This window comes from Atta cephalotes (assembly GCF_000143395.1).
Source record: "Atta cephalotes unplaced genomic scaffold scaffold00009, whole genome shotgun sequence".
Lineage (NCBI taxonomy): Eukaryota > Metazoa > Arthropoda > Insecta > Hymenoptera > Formicidae > Atta > Atta cephalotes.
The window spans coordinates 2,678,877-2,694,969 of NW_012130073.1; the positions used below are offsets into that span (position 1 = coordinate 2,678,877).

The window sequence follows — 16,093 nt, forward strand, 5'->3', positions numbered from 1 at the left end:
CCAAATGAGCTCGTCACGATAGTGGCATGCGAATAACCCAGCATTATCGCTCTGCGCAACGAAGTTAAAAAGCCTCTATTTCACTTCCAAACACTGAGAAAAATTTCCGGTTGAAAACGAACCAGAAAATTACAATCATATCAATCAGAGTTCTGGTTATTTCAATTGAAGAATTCAACCAGAAAATTTTGATTTGTCCATTTTAAACCGAGATTCCAATTAACGCAACCATCAGATTGTTCTTCCAGTGAAGTATTTCGCGAAATATTCTATTTGGATGAAGATCCCAAAATGTGGACACTTTCAGAAAAACGTATACGTGACAGTCGTTAAACTATCTAAGAAATAACACACTCTTTCTCTGGGAGATGTTTTATTTTTAAAAAATCCGTGTCTCCAAACCGATTCCGGAGGAGAGAAGATTAGGCGAAATTATCTTCCAAGACGTTGCCTGGAGCTTCGAGTCGTTTGTGTGAGGAAACGTTAATATCACCCGGATTCGTAAACGTGGTTTACCTCGCGGAGTGCGGGACTTTTCAGTGAAGGATCGTCGATCGTCGCGACTGCGGCGCGAAATCGCTTGTGACGGCGAGACGCAGCGAGCGCGCGCTTCGCGAGCGCCTCTGACTGCCCGACTGGACGGTCGTGAGCCGACTGATAGGTGTATGAATGAAGCGGCCGAGATTTCAGTCACTCTCTGTATTTGCAGGAAATTCAAAATCCTACATCGGCAGCAGACGGCGGCGAAGACGATAGTGGGTGTCGCCGCCGTCTTCTTTTATACGATCGATTCCTCGGATTCGCGCGACGCTCGCTGACGTAAAATCGCGTAACGAGTTGCCGCGCTCTCATACACTTTCGCAACAAAATTTCGACGCGGTTTTGCTGCTTGTGGGAAACGCAGAGATCACGTGGATTTCGCGGATTTCCAGCGGATTACGCGACCTTTATTCTATCGACGAGGAGAAAAACTTTATCGTATGAATATTTAAAATCAGTATGCGATTATCGTTAATTTTACTACACGGAGAGAATTTTCTCCTAAAATTTATTCTGAAAATATGGTAGTTGTGGCACGATACAATATTTTAAAGATTTTTACTATACACTTCAATAAAATTAATCAAACTTATTTTTATACTTTATTGTAATTTTATTAATAAATAAATATGAGAGAGATTTACATTAAAATTCTTCGAAATATATTAATATTATCCCATGACAATCATATTTTCAGGATAAACTCTAAGAAAAAATTCTCTCTCCGTATAGTTAATAATCTTACATTTTCTTAGAAATAATCTCTCTGAATTCTTCGAAGTAGAATCTTATTCTGAAGAATGAAAATTGAGCTTATCTTAAACAAGAGTGGCTCAATTTTCAATCTTCAAGAGTGTGAGATTTCATTATTCAGAGTGACATTTATTCTAAAAACTTTTAAAAGAGGGAATTTAAAAAAAATTAATTCTACGATAAGCACCACGCGAATCGCTTCGATCTTTTGCGCCGCCACTGTCGATAAAATCATAACCGACGGTTCAAGATAGTACCAGATTGTACTGCAAATCGTAACTACATTCTTATACTGTCAAACGTTTCTTCTATAAACACGACTGATAATATTAGCGAAAGACTCGAGCGACTTGCGCGACGACAAGAATAAACATCGTCCGTATCAACTTGAAAGCGGGAAAACGAGATTGACATTTCCCTGTGAATGTTTAATTCGACAAAAAGAGCGTAGTTTGACTTTATCAAAGAAGTTGCGAGAATCCCAACTTCAACGTAAGATATCTAATGAGTCAGGCTGGTGGGCGATGACCTTTTCCTTTTCCATGCCTTCGTCGTTTCGTTCGCACTTGATTTAAAACTCCAATAGTGCAAAAAGTATTTGTACAAGAAAGATATCTTTAAAAAATTTTACCTTTAAAAAGTAAACATTTATTTGCAATTTATTAAGAAAGCATGAAATAGAGAGATTATATATTTCTCTAAATAATTTTAGCTAAAAATATATGTAATAATTGAAATACTATTTATTGCAAAATACTTAACTGAATATTAACAATTGGACAGTTTTAACAGTCGACCATTGTTCATTAAAGAGTTATTAAAAAATAAAGTAAAAAGGTTGAGATTATCATCTGTAAATATGCATTTTATACAAAATATTCAGTTAAGCATAAATACTTCCGCAGTCTAATTATTAACATCTTAAAAATAAGCGAAAATAAAAAGTTTTCTTATATAGACAAAAATTCGTATAGTCGAAAAATTTAATTTGTAAAATTATGAACATGCAAATCTGTTTTGTTTGCATTAAGACAGGCTCATTGCATAAAATTGCTAATTAATATTTATTTTCTGTAGATCAAGTTTTTTTAAATAAAAATTTCCCTCGAATACGTTTTGTATTCACTGTAATGAACGTTATACATACAAAATATGATTGGCCTTGACCGTCGCGAATTCGCCGAACGATTCGCAAACGTATGTCGATTGATGGGAGAACGGTATTAATTGACCATCAAAGGGACGTGATAATTTTGCTTTTTACATAACGTTTTCGAGGTCGTCGACGATACTTCCGATCGCGATCAGATGATTGAAAAGATAAATAGTAAGAATGTAATATCTGATAACGATCGATCACACTCTGCTTCCTCTCTTAGGAAGGTATCTCAAATTATTTCTGTGTATATCGAGTTTTTTTTACACGATACATATAAATCTACATGAAATATTAATGCCCGTTTTCATCAAGATAGATTACACCAAGTTTTCTCGTCATAGTTTCCACCAAGATCCCCCAAGTAGATTAACTTTAATCTTGCCTCAATTTATTATTCTTCTTTAATCCTAAAAAGATTATTTTTATTTTCAATAACATCGTATTGTTAATAGAAGAAAATTATATCTTACATATAAAATAATTTAAAATGTTATAAATTTAATTTAAATTGATAGAAAATTAACAAGTAAACTAAATTAATAACATTTCAAATAAAATTATATATATATATATATATATGAGCTTCTTATTAACAATATACGATATCATAGAAAGTAAAAATGATATGATTTTACTTAATGTGATTAAGCGAATATGTTATAATTTATGATCATACATATGTATTATGTAGAATATATAACAAAGTTTTGCATAATTTATATCACGATAGCAAAAAGAACCAAATACTTCTTCGTATTTGTACGAACTATGCTACTTTGAAATTAAAGGTTTTTCCTCTTCTATACACGCTTATCGAGCACCTGCATCGCATGTAATTTTTTTCTATATTTTATGATGCAATTGACGCCGTCACATTTGATTAAACAAACCTTCCCCTTCCTCAATCATGAGAACGACCCTGAATTTTTGAACTTTAGCAACGCAGAAATTACTTATCGACAAATATGCATAACTTTCGATCTAATAAAATCGACGTTGTTACGAACCCCGGAACGGAAGGCGTCGAGACATAAATATTTATGAGTGACTGATATTTTCTAGACATGTAATCAATGTAAATCCGAAGGAGAATCCACAGTAAAAATATGTGGTTTGCGGATCACCGTTATTCAGCGCAACATTCGTTTTTATGACGCTGAAAAAACGTGAAGTGACTCATACAATATTCTTAACGACTTCAAGACAATTTGACATGGTGCTGTCGGTGAAGGAAATTATGACAATTGCGTAGAATATAATTACTTTATAAAAAGAACTGCAATTTCGCTCGGTCTACTTTCAATTACATGTGATGGAACGGACAGCAGGAGGCTGGAGGAGATTCGAGATATAAGAAAACTCGAAAAGAGTACAAACATTATATATATTATGTATAATTCATATAATATAATAAGCATTGCTGTAACAAGATTAACATCATAAGAATATCCCAGTGTTTATTTTATTATTATGTTTAAAAAAAGGAAGGCCACTTGTATTAATACTGGTTGTTAATCTAATAATGTGGAATCCAGTACAATAAGTCTCAAAAATATGTTCTCTTTGTTCCCAATTTTTGTGCGGATGATATTGCAAACATAATAATTCACATTCGCGCTTCATCTTCAGCCTTGGTGATTCCCCTTGTACGTACTTTACCAAATATATAACTTATCCTAAGATAGAAGATGGTTGTTCGGTACGACACCGTGTCTTTCCTTTGGTACAATGCTATCATTTTGGAGCATTATCAGAGTCTGAAGATGAACTTGGCACAACCGAAGCTATCATAGAGATGAAGAAAAAAAAACAAATGTAACTATGTAGAGGTCAGAAGAATCACAAGCCTGTGTTGTATACTCACCGATAATGATGATTAAAATTATAACACATATGATACCAAGGATGAGCATCATTTTCAGATTCTTCCACCAGTACTTTCGTTTCAATTTGCCAGCATGTTGTTCGAATTGCGTCGCACCCTGTTGTAAGGCATCTGCACGGTTTTCGAGCTCTGACAGCTTCTGATCTCGCTCCAATACCTTCTCCACATTAACCTTCATTATACCTACGACCTCATCTACAGTGGCCTGAGTTTGCTGTAGTTTCTTGCTTGCACCAGCTTGCTGGGGATTGTGCGGACCGCCCATTTCTCCTCCTGCACCACCCTCCATAGTCCTGAAAAAATGACAGGACTCCTTCTGACTAACTGTTTCCTGTTTCACCAACACGAACGCGAATATTTTGTCAATTTACGACCATCATCCATAGGATCTCAGATTGAACAAAATAAAGTAATATAAAGAATACGAATCTCCTTGCAACAAATTCCACAGAATCAACAAAATAAATAACAGGTACACGCCCATAACCTCAAAAATCACGCATATGTTTCTGAACAAGCTTTATTTATACGTTTATCAATCTACATAATACTCATCATTCAGTTTTCTTAATAAACAAAGAGGACCTGCATAGGCAAACATGAAAATACGATGGAAATGCAATCACAAAAAATAATAAATAACAAGTTTAATCATTAGCATTACATTGGGAACGATCTCGCTACAATGCTCTCAATATCGTGTAATATAATACATTGCTTTGTTTCTTACTCACCTATAAATATGTCAAATGCACGAACAATCGAAGCTAATTAAATCTGCGAGGCACGATGATATCTAGCAAATTATTTGCGATGACGGCTACCAGTTTACAACGACAACAGTGGATGACACAAATTGAAAATGGCGATAATCATGACGTCACGATTATTATAACGTGTTTAGGTATTTACCAAAAAAGGGGTAACAAAAAGGCTCATTATTGTGCTTGCTCAATCGCTTTTCTTAATTTGATATGTCGTTAATAATATAATTTAATATTTATTATCAATTACAATATCTCGTGGACTGTCGTCATTGATGGTTTGTCAAAATAGTGACTACTTACGCCATCTAAACGTGACAATGAGATTTATCTTGTCGGTAAAAACGGTAGTCTACAAACTCGACGAGACATCGAGGCTTTACGTTACTTGAAATCCATCAAAAATGTCTGCACTTAAAATGAAATTGTGTATATAATTCGGGTGTTAAAGCGAGAAAAAGCGAAGATGCTGAATCCAAAAAATGCAAGAAACGCAAACCTACAGTGGTAAAATTACGTCGCAATAATTAATGTAATAATGTATAATTATTATAAAAATATATGAATCTCTGAATAAAGTAAGTAAATCATATTTATTGTTAGTATTTGTAACAATTAGCAGAGTTAAGCTAATGGAGTTAAGCTAAAAAAAGTTTACATATGAATATTTAACACACTCTTGCTATTCTCATATTTAAAAAATTTTAGAATGTACATATAAAATATACAATTCAAATATATATTTTAAATTTTTGAAATATAAAAATAGCAAGCACATATATTAAATTTTCGTATAAATTTAACAATATAGATTGCCTCATTTAAAATATGTGAAAATATAGCAAGTGTAATTATAAATATTTAAAATATACAATAATAATGCATGTTTCAAATGTATTTTTTAAACTTTGTAGTATATTAAAAATATTTCTCATCGTAAAGATAAATTTAAATTGAGCGAACGGTAAAGCGAACGTACATAAATCAATATTCTGCGGCGAAACAAATTTTTATTAAAACAAGTCGTTTATTCTGTTCAGTCTAGATTCATTAAATATACATATAAATCGATACTGAACAAAAAAGCATTTTAAACAGTATCTATTTTTATTAATAACATTAAAATGAATGGAGGCTGGACTCTACATTTTAAAAAATTTACTTATATTCTAAGCATCCATGCTTTTTTCGATCAAAAAATAAAGTTAATACTAGTACATACATAATATCTTTATCGTATGTACAAATTTAATATTTTAAGACTAACATGTATACATGCAAAAGATATGTACAACAGACAAAATATTTTAACAATACTGTTGCTATAAAAAAATTTGATGATAGTAAAATAATGTAAAAAAAAATATTGGGTTGTCCGGAAAATTCGTGGCGATGTTGAAGGAAAATTGAAATGCAGAAAATTTAAATTTTAGTATACATTTATTAAATTATATAAGTTAGTCGGTACGAACTTTCCGGACAATCCAATAAAATAACATAAAAGACAGAAATAAAAACGAGACAATAGATTTTGTAAAGATTATACCTATAATAAATTATGAGAGATACGATGTGATAAATCAAGTGACTGATTGGAAGGAAGGGAGCCAAAAGGAGATTTTAATATTTGTATCAGAATATTTGACAGAATTTATCGAATTAAAATATTTGATAACAATATTAAAAAAAAGTTGATTTGGAATTTTATGGATCAATTAAGTGGATCTAATAGCGGACTTGGAATTTTATGAATCTAATCAATAAACAAGTTAAAATGTTATTTGTCATTTTGATACGCAAAAATGACAAAAAATAACTTCAACTTTTCAGAACACAGAATCATAATTAAGTCATAATGATATCATAAGATATGTGCCATCATGACGTCATTTGATACTAAAAATAAACTTACTAGAATAAATAAGATCGTGATGATGTCTTTATGATTTTATTATGACTTCTGTGTTTTATTTCGCAAGGAACATACAATAAAAGTCAACAAAAAAATCAAAATGATTTTATTTTAATTCTTATTGTCAATAACTAATCAAATTTTATAATTAAAAATTTATAATTTTGACTTTCATGACGTTAAAAATAAAATCATTTTAACTTTCTCTTAACTTGTGTATTTCTTATGCTGAATTGTTTGTTAGGGAATGTTTGAAGAGTGTGAAATGAAAATCATAAGAAACCTATTGTGGAATCAATTCGATCCTCCTTAAAATATGTTGTTAAACACAATCTAAGACATACATATTTTTTTATATCAATCCAATATCTTAGATTTAAGAGATAAAACAACCTCTCAAAGCTAACGCTAATACATATTTAATTCTTATCGATCATCAGTGAAACGGTAAGAAAATGTTTTAGACAAAATTTTTTATAGTTTTTTTATATACTTTATAATTGTGTATTTAAATTTTTCAAAAATCTAATATTTTTAAAAACTCCTATTTCCATTAATTTTGATTGTTTCACCTTAAATCTAAGAATGGGTTAACATAAAAAAAAATACATATCTCTTTGTATTTAACAGGATATTTCTAGGAGAATCGAATCGGTTCCGGACACTTTTTGACAGGCATTTTATCAATTAAATTCGGTCTCGAAAATTGCTACGTCTAAACGTCACAATAATGACGCGAGTAGCTATCACTCGCTAAAAAAAGTGGAAACTTTCGTCTCGCAAAACTCTACTTACCACTACAAGCTGCCATAATCGAGCGTAACGCCATAAGGCAAGCAGTAAGGCAAAAGCATCTCCGCCATGCAGTCGTTCACTGTGATACCGATATGACTCACGACGAATATCGCGACGATGGCATAAATAAAACATCTTGCGGATACTCGTGCGCGTATTCGTACTGCGTCGTTACAGGAACGTATACAAGGAGACAAGGTTTCAACTTGCGGGGTGCGATCCAATCATGTTCAACCCTTATTGCAGCGAACGCGAAATTAAATACTGCTGTCTGCGATAGATTTATCAAATGCACAAAACAGTCAGTCTCGGCATTTAAATCTACTTTGTCGTAGAAACGAAAATTCCACAATTATTTCACTCTCGTTGAAACGCGACTGTTCCATCATCTTCCCAAAAAGTTAACGAACAGGACCGCACAATTAAACGGATAAGTTTGCTTTTTATGTGCGTTTCGAATAGAACAATTTCGGGCTATTTATCGAAGTAAAACGAAGCGGAGAAAACACGGGTGGCACCCGATGCTCCCGGAAACGTTCCTGACGATCGTGTAGGGTGTGTTCGCGCATGGGGGTTGTAAGGCAACGTCGCGACCATTTATCGACCAAAGTCGGGTGCACGTGCGCAATCGGCGAGATTGGCGTGTCGTCCGTCGACCCTGCAGTCTCGAGAGATCGACTCTCCGTGTGACCGCCGTGCTTTCGAAAGCGCTTTCCCCGCGTTGGCCGATCCCCAGGTGTCCCATCCGGGAAATCAATCTATTGCGCGATCGAGGGTACTTTTCACGAGTGGCCGAGGCGTAAAAACACGAATAAAACGCGCAACGACGAATGCGGAGGTGAAAATCAAAGTTCGAAGGTGAACCATCGAGATATATCGCTCGATCGTACGCGTGCGCGACGATATCGCACGGCGGCGTGCCTCCTGGAAATTTTATCAATACCGCGGCAGCCATCTAGTCTTGCTGGCAGTTGCTCGCGAAAAGTTACGCGCCGAACGCCAAACGATCGACCGGGGGTGTTGCCGAGCAAGCCGATCGACAAATCGACGAGGATTATCGGAACAAGAAGAGCTCGAGGCGATCGACTACGAGCAGCATGTGAGTACACGTGATAATAATACGGAATGCTGCGAATGAGACCCCCCCCCCCCCCAGTAGAAAACCAAAGGTTCTCCGCGATGACATTGCGAGGATGAAGTTTCTATCATTCGATGTCGAAAATCTTAGACGGAAAACAGCAAGTCTTTCTTTCAGCCAGTTTCGACGAACGAATAGTTTCTAAAGACGACATAGTTGTGAAATCATGCTAAACGGAGTAATTGAGGTGGCGCACATTTAGCTTCGTGTTAGACTTCGCGTTACGGTACACCGAGTGCAATTTCCGGATGCGCTACCTGAAACATACTCATTGACGAAGCCTCTTATCTATAAGCGATTATCAGGGACATCGAGCGTTGTGAAGATCGAAATCGGGATGATGATATACTTCTAGCTTTCGCTTCGCGTCTGTATATGATGATACAAATGGCGATTGTATTGTGGAGCTCATCGAGAGTGAATTCCGTGGTCATTCCGTAAACGAGTCGAAAGCATTAACGTAATTGTGTCTCTTTAAGGGAAAGCCTCTATACAAGACTGTGACGCATAACTAGATCAATGAGCGATTAGAGTAGAACGATGACTATATTACGTGCTCTATCGCACTCGGTCGCGATTCAGCCGCGAAAAGCAGTTTAGCGAGAAGGTGCGGCGATCGATGGAATTTTGCGGGTATGAATGCGCAAAACCGCGCGTAAGAATCGTGTGAGGAGCCCGCGGCAACTCGATGAAGAGAGCGAGAATCCTTGTCGCTGCGGCACGTTAGTAAGATGCGTTTTAAGACGCAATTGCCGAGGCTTGTCGCCGCCAATCGATCCTCCTCGCACGACCCGCGTCCGTCCGCGGCACACGGCAAAATTTCCAATAGAGTGCAACGGAGCTACGCGATGCCTGACACGTATACTTGCTTTCAAGAGAAATTAATCATAACGCGGCCTACCGCCGCGACTCTTCGAATCTCTCGAGAAATACATCATATAATGCACTGACGCCACTGACCCTATCCGACGCGAATCTTTTATCTAAAGAGTGAAATAAATGATGGAAAAAGTATTGACGAAACAAGTACGTCGCGTGAGAATTTTTCGCTATCTCTATCGGTTATATTATATTCACTGAGAGAAAAAAAATGGTTGCAATTATCGTAATTTAACTATAATTTATGATCATTTTTTTGGGACAACTATATATTTATTTAACCATTGTTTTAACCATGCAAATATACTCACTTCTGCTGTTAATGAAATTGACAAATTTTTGATAAATTTTTAATTTTTTAAAAATATATTTTTTTATTGTTACCATAAATATAGTGAATTTAAGAAAATAATTACATTCGCTATAATTGCGATTGTATTTACTAGAAAAAAATGTCTATTTCATTTATCACATTTATATCTTGATTTTTATTATATTAATATTCGAAGTTATCATAATTTATAGCACAATATTTTTATATTTGAAAAATCACATATATGATTATATTACTAACATTACAGCAACCATAAAAATGGAGCTGCTAACCATAATTATTTTATTATGCAATTATAGTCATGAATACCAAATACTTTTTTCTTAGTGTTCGTGTTTCAGATTTGTCATTGACTTTTGTATTAATTATTTTACATTCTGATGGATTCGTTTATTTGTCTATTTATTTATTTGTTAATGGCGGCAATAGAAAAAACTAAACACGGTAATCGAATAGTATAGCATGATAGAACTACCTTAATTAATTTCGCTTTTGAACGCAGACTGTTACAGCTTTTTATTTCTCTTTCTAACTTTTCTCATTATGACCTTTCGCATCCAGTTTCCATCCAGCTCGATTATACATAATATACTCATTCAGCCAATCGCGTATTTATAAGCATTGCTGTTATCTGCTCAAATATTTCGCGATCTTGGACAATCTCGATGAAGAGGTGACTCAAGCAGAATGATTTAATTGTCGGCTATCGTTACGACACCTATACATCGTTGGCAAGTAACTAGGGATCTTTTCGAAGGACACGTGATAATTTCGGATCGCTTTACAATCGCAATGCGAATTGCGAGGAAGATAAAACACGATTTCACATTATCAAACCTCTTTTCATTTCGACGAATTTTTTTGTACATTGAACAATCACGATTAAGGTAATCGATCAATGCGATTGCGATTAATTATCGCGCGCATATTCTTTGCGCATTTTGCACTCGACGTGATCGTCGGATGCCTAATTGTAATCATATATGAACACATACATATATATGTATAGTCGGGATCAATCGCGCAAAACGCGGTGCACTGTTACTACTCGGCTCGCAGTTTCTATATTTAGATAATCAATGATGAGCACATTTACGGCAATGTTCTACGGCTTTGCTAGACGGAAAGGTGCGCGTTCATACGTAACTTATATATACGTTACAATCCGGGTGGCGAACAATGAACCGTTCGCCGGATTGTTCGATCAGAGACGACGGAATGAATCCTCGGAGCGACGGTGAACTACAATATACCGACTATAATTTTGTCCTTGAAAGTTTCGATTTAATAGACTAAAGAATTATTTCCTTTTAACACTTCCTGAATTATCGAAAAACTACTGATGACTAATAAAATTTTTGTACCGAATTAATATCTCATATGAATTCGACAATTTTTAAAATAAGTAATTTGTGATAAAAATTTGCTATGTTAATTTCATGCATTTTACATTTTATATATCTTATTTTCATTGTTTATTTTAAATTTCTTGCAAGTATAAATTTCTTGTCTTCGATGGTACTCTCTCTGAATAAATTTCTCAACAAAAAAGTACAAATAAAAAAAAAGCAAAGTATAAAAAAATGTTAAACTTACTGTTCCACGCAGTACAAATATCCCATAAATATCCAGCGCGAGTTATACTAATCTAATAACAAGAATGAAGCAATATCCGCGATCGACGTATTAATCCCATTATGTATCCTATTTTACGTCATGGGGTGAATATTTCTTGGCATTTGCGCATACAATTCATAGCTATGGCGATCGAATAATATTTCGATACGCGCCGTGTCAAACAGCTATATTATAAAATAAACAGTAGCAGCAGAAATTTTCATATTCATCAGAAAACATTTCAATAAATCATTCCAATAAATCAAAAAATTTTATATTTTTAGAAACAAATACTCTTATCAATCTCGATAAATAAATATATTGAAATAATCAACAATAACAGGAGAAATTTTTGAACCGTGTCGAAAATATATTCAACGATGAGCAATCAAATTGTACTAATATATGGAAATATCGCAAACATTCAAATGCAATTTAGAATAATTACTAAATATAATCGATATAATTATTTGATTTTAATTAAGTTAAAAATAGAGAGATAGATGAGAGAATATAACAGTATGAATTGCTGATTTTATCAATTATGCTGCTAATCCTGCTACAATATATTACTGGAATTGCGTCGAAATTTCGCGACAGATATCGGACGCCGGTGACCGAATATTCCGACGTCGCGTTCGACATCTCAATGGGAACGATATGGAGGAGAAACACATACGACTCTCTTGTATGTTAAACTATTCCCACCGACGGTATTCGAATAGTCGATCGATCGGCTGTTGCCACTCGGTCGTTCGATCGTTAGGCCAAAAATAAAACCCGCAACCCATTGCCGACCGCTTTTCAATCCGCCATCGCGCGTAGCCAGCATTTTTCCAAATCGTAACTACGAACACTTGTAATCTCTGCGATTTACGTCACGTATACCTGCCGCAACAAGATATTTATACATATTGATAAACATGAAGCTTTCTCTGTAAGAATTAATATAGTTTTAGTACGATATGATTGTATAATTTTTTTCCTAATTTTATTTAACCAATTAATTGATAGCTCACAATGACATACGACAATTCTTATTCTTACCGACCGTATTAAAGATGCAAATTAGCTTTTGTTCTTGTCGACGATTATTTAACTAATATAAAGAATATATTTAATGAAGACTTTATACGATGAAGAATGTAGGATAATGGCATGTCGGGACAGGAATGGAAGATTTAATTATCCCGGTACATAAGTTGTTGAGTAATTAAATTGATATTGCTCGCAGCAGTACCGCAAAAGGTCTCGCTCTGTCTCTTTGCAAAAGGTCAAATAGCTTGTCGGAAATCCCATAGAAAAGAGATTTACAGAACGATATGCATATCCATAATATGTATATACATGAATTCCAACCCAGCATTTCCATATATAGTAGATGAAAAGGTCTGTGTGTCTAATCTTATTTAAAACAGTTTTACACAATAAAGGATATTTCAAATTAACGCGAGATATACAAGAAAAACATCTCTTTAATCAGTTAAGTATTTTCAACGATTAATCAAAAGTATCCTAAATATTCCAAGTAACGACGTGCAAATCCATACATGTACATAATTTTCCACCCAGGATATTTTCACATACAATAAAGAGATCTGTGCATTTAATCTTGTTTATAAAACAGTCTTAAACAGTAAAAGATATTGTTACAAAATGTTTTTTTTCTCGTAAGTAAAATTTAAAATTAGTTCGACATATAAAAAGACAGAAAAAAGAGAGTATAAAAAGAAAAAGAAAACATCTTAAATATTTTCGATTAATCAAAAATATCATAAAGATTTAGCAAACGTATGGCTTCATCCAAAATCTTAATGAAACGCTCATAAAATAGTTCCTAACGATCTCGATTTTTCTCGATTCGTTTCATTTCAAATATTCGCGTGTAGGTGCACGTGCGTTTCTGAATTACAATCTCCTAGGGTCACACGAGTAGCCGACCTTATCAATGACCTTTTCTCTTTCCGTATCCGCTTGTCCAACAAATACGTTTTAATTATGAATGCGCCCGGGGACAATGTACTTGTATCATCACGTCGTTGAATCTTCTTAAAAAACAAGTTGGAGAGAAAACGTGTGATCCAAGTTAATACGCATAAAGTTTTTGCTATTAAACGGTACAAATAGCGAAATCGTGTCATGAACTTTGCCCTTTCGCGGTGCTTTCCACCCGCGGCTCGATATGGGGAAAATTTCACGCAGCATCCGGCACCATAAGGCAAAACGACGGCATATAATTCGCGTTCCGAGATGAGCGACACCCACCCGCGTGTTTATTTCACTTTTTAAAGCTATCGAGGAGAGACGCACGCGCGTACGAGGAAATATATAAATAAATCTCACGCCATGCACAAACCGCAAAATACAAGCGATATCGATGATAAATACGCGTATTTGATAAATATACAGTTTCGACATGTGTTATACCGATGGTCTAAAGATCATCTCTATCGGCCCTTATTTCAACATTCAACTTTCAAAAATTCATATTGACACGAGACTCGCTGCATCAAAAAAAAATGACTAGATTAATTGAAATTCTAGTTAAAAATTGACAAATCAGAATTTTCTGATTAATACTCGTTTCTATCAATGTAGTTTAAATCTGAGTTCAACTAACTCTTCATCTTTTTCTAATTCTAAGAAGAGTAAGTTAAATAAGATGAAGATTAATCTGCAGTATAGAAATGAACATAAGTCTATTAGAATTCTAGTTGAGATAATCGAAATTCCGATTGATGTAAACAGAATCTTTTGCTTCGTCAGATATTTTTCTTTGATTATTCTATTTTATATTTTTTGTTAATTTATTATTTTCTGAGATATTAAATTTTGTCGATATTACACCAACATTTCCGCAGGAAGTGGTATATTCATAAAGGATCGCGTTTGTTTAACGCCCGATTGTATCGTGATGATATAATTGGATGTAATAACGCTAGTTGTCATCTTCTCGAAATCACGTCTTTGTTCGCAGGGCTACGGAGGGTGGTTTAGCACCGGATGCAGCTGCAGGTGCAGGCGCCGGCACCGACGGTATCGTCGGTGGTCCCAGAACGCCCCAGCAAATTGCCTCGCAGAAGCGGCTGCAGGCGACGCAAGCGCAAGTCGACGAAGTCGTCGACATTATGAAGACAAATGTGGAGAAGGTCCTCGAGCGCGATCAAAAGCTCTCCGAGCTCGACGATCGAGCAGGTGAGATCCACTTTTCACGCAGTCGAAAATTTTGCGTTAAGAAAATCGACGGGGAAGCTCGTTTTGATCAAAAGTTGAAAATTTTCATTTAATCTTAGTCAACATTTAATCCCCTAAAATAGATTCTATTTTGTCAAATTGTATAATACTTTATTTTATAATTATGCATATTGCTTCATTGTCACACTGTACTTGCTCGCGCGCGCGCGCGCGCGCTCAGTAACACGGATGTAGTCGTTAATTATTATATACGTCACTTGATTGTTCTGCTTCTACGTCAGGTACTTACTTATTCATGGTAAATATCATTTGTTGGACGTCAAGAAATTAATTAATGCCTTGGAAGAGCGAAAATATATGTTGCTGTATCTCCGCATAAAAGAATATCATCTAAATTTTTAAAAAGATATAATTATAACACGGATTTAGGTCACGAATTGTATTGTATGTATATCACGACGCAATATTATATTATTATTCACGATCAATGTGTCGCTATACTGAATAGAAGCGCTAAACAGAAAATACGGTCGTGGGAAAATTACACCTTCCATTCATGGTATCGTGGCAATAAAGTAGTCCGACCCTGCGCGTCTGACTACACGTTGATATCGATTACTGTGACACGCTCGAATCGATGCCACGTTATGTGGCTGATAAACGCCGATCTTTTATGCAATACGGACGTACTTTTATTGTTTGTGTAAATATATACTTATTTTCGCACTAATAAATTACATTATTTTATACTCTCACTAAATATTTTTGCGTTCTTTTCCTTCTCGAATGAAGTTGCACTGAAAAAAATTTACTAAATCTTAATCGTATTTTTTTAACAGTATTTTACTGTAAATTTTTATTTACAGTAAATAAATATTTACTTAATAAAAAAATGACAGTTTGATTAAATTAATGGTTCCTGTATCAATCAAATAAATACGTTTACATTTAATAAATATAGTTAATGTTGCTCAAATAAATATTTATTAAAATTTAGTATATATATATATATATATATATATATATATATATATATGTATATATATTATTTTTTCTTTTATTACGTCGTCGTCCCTACTACTAATTAATTAATTAATTAAGTAAAATAAGTTTCTTTATTTT

General features: G+C 34.4%; 2 protein-coding genes across 2 annotated transcripts in view; one reads left to right on the forward strand and one right to left on the reverse strand.

Moving 5' to 3' along the window:
• Positions 1–3,824: 3,824 nt before the first annotated feature.
• On the reverse strand, positions 3,825–5,193 carry LOC105627465 (synaptobrevin-1-like). The gene is made up of 3 exons (XM_012208747.1): positions 5,072–5,193; positions 4,317–4,630; positions 3,825–4,236 (listed from the first exon to the last, which is right to left on the reverse strand). Exons 2-3 carry the CDS (start codon positions 4,624–4,626, stop codon positions 4,187–4,189), a joined length of 360 nt encoding a protein of 119 aa, XP_012064137.1. The 5' UTR covers positions 4,627–4,630; positions 5,072–5,193; the 3' UTR covers positions 3,825–4,186.
• A 6,682-nt stretch (positions 5,194–11,875) lies between these two features.
• The window catches only part of LOC105627622 (vesicle-associated membrane protein 2-like), a 14,799-nt gene continuing 10,581 nt past the window's right edge, over positions 11,876–16,093 (forward strand). Inside the window, exons 1-2 of the mRNA XM_012208900.1 lie at positions 11,876–11,880; positions 14,754–14,971. Of these exons, the coding sequence (XP_012064290.1) occupies positions 11,876–11,880; positions 14,754–14,971 (223 nt within the window). The remainder of the gene's footprint in view (positions 11,881–14,753; positions 14,972–16,093) is intronic.

What these genes read in the sequence shown, in the direction of transcription:
- LOC105627465 (XM_012208747.1), bottom strand. Translation starts at nt 4,626, where the DNA reads ATGGAGGGTGGTGCAGGAGGAGAAATGGGCGGTCCGCACAATCCCCAG. An exon ending in AATTTTAATCATCATTATCG is followed by an intron (nt 4,237 to 4,316) that starts GTGAGTATACAA and finishes TCTCTATGATAG; the next exon opens with CTTCGGTTGTGCCAAGTTCA.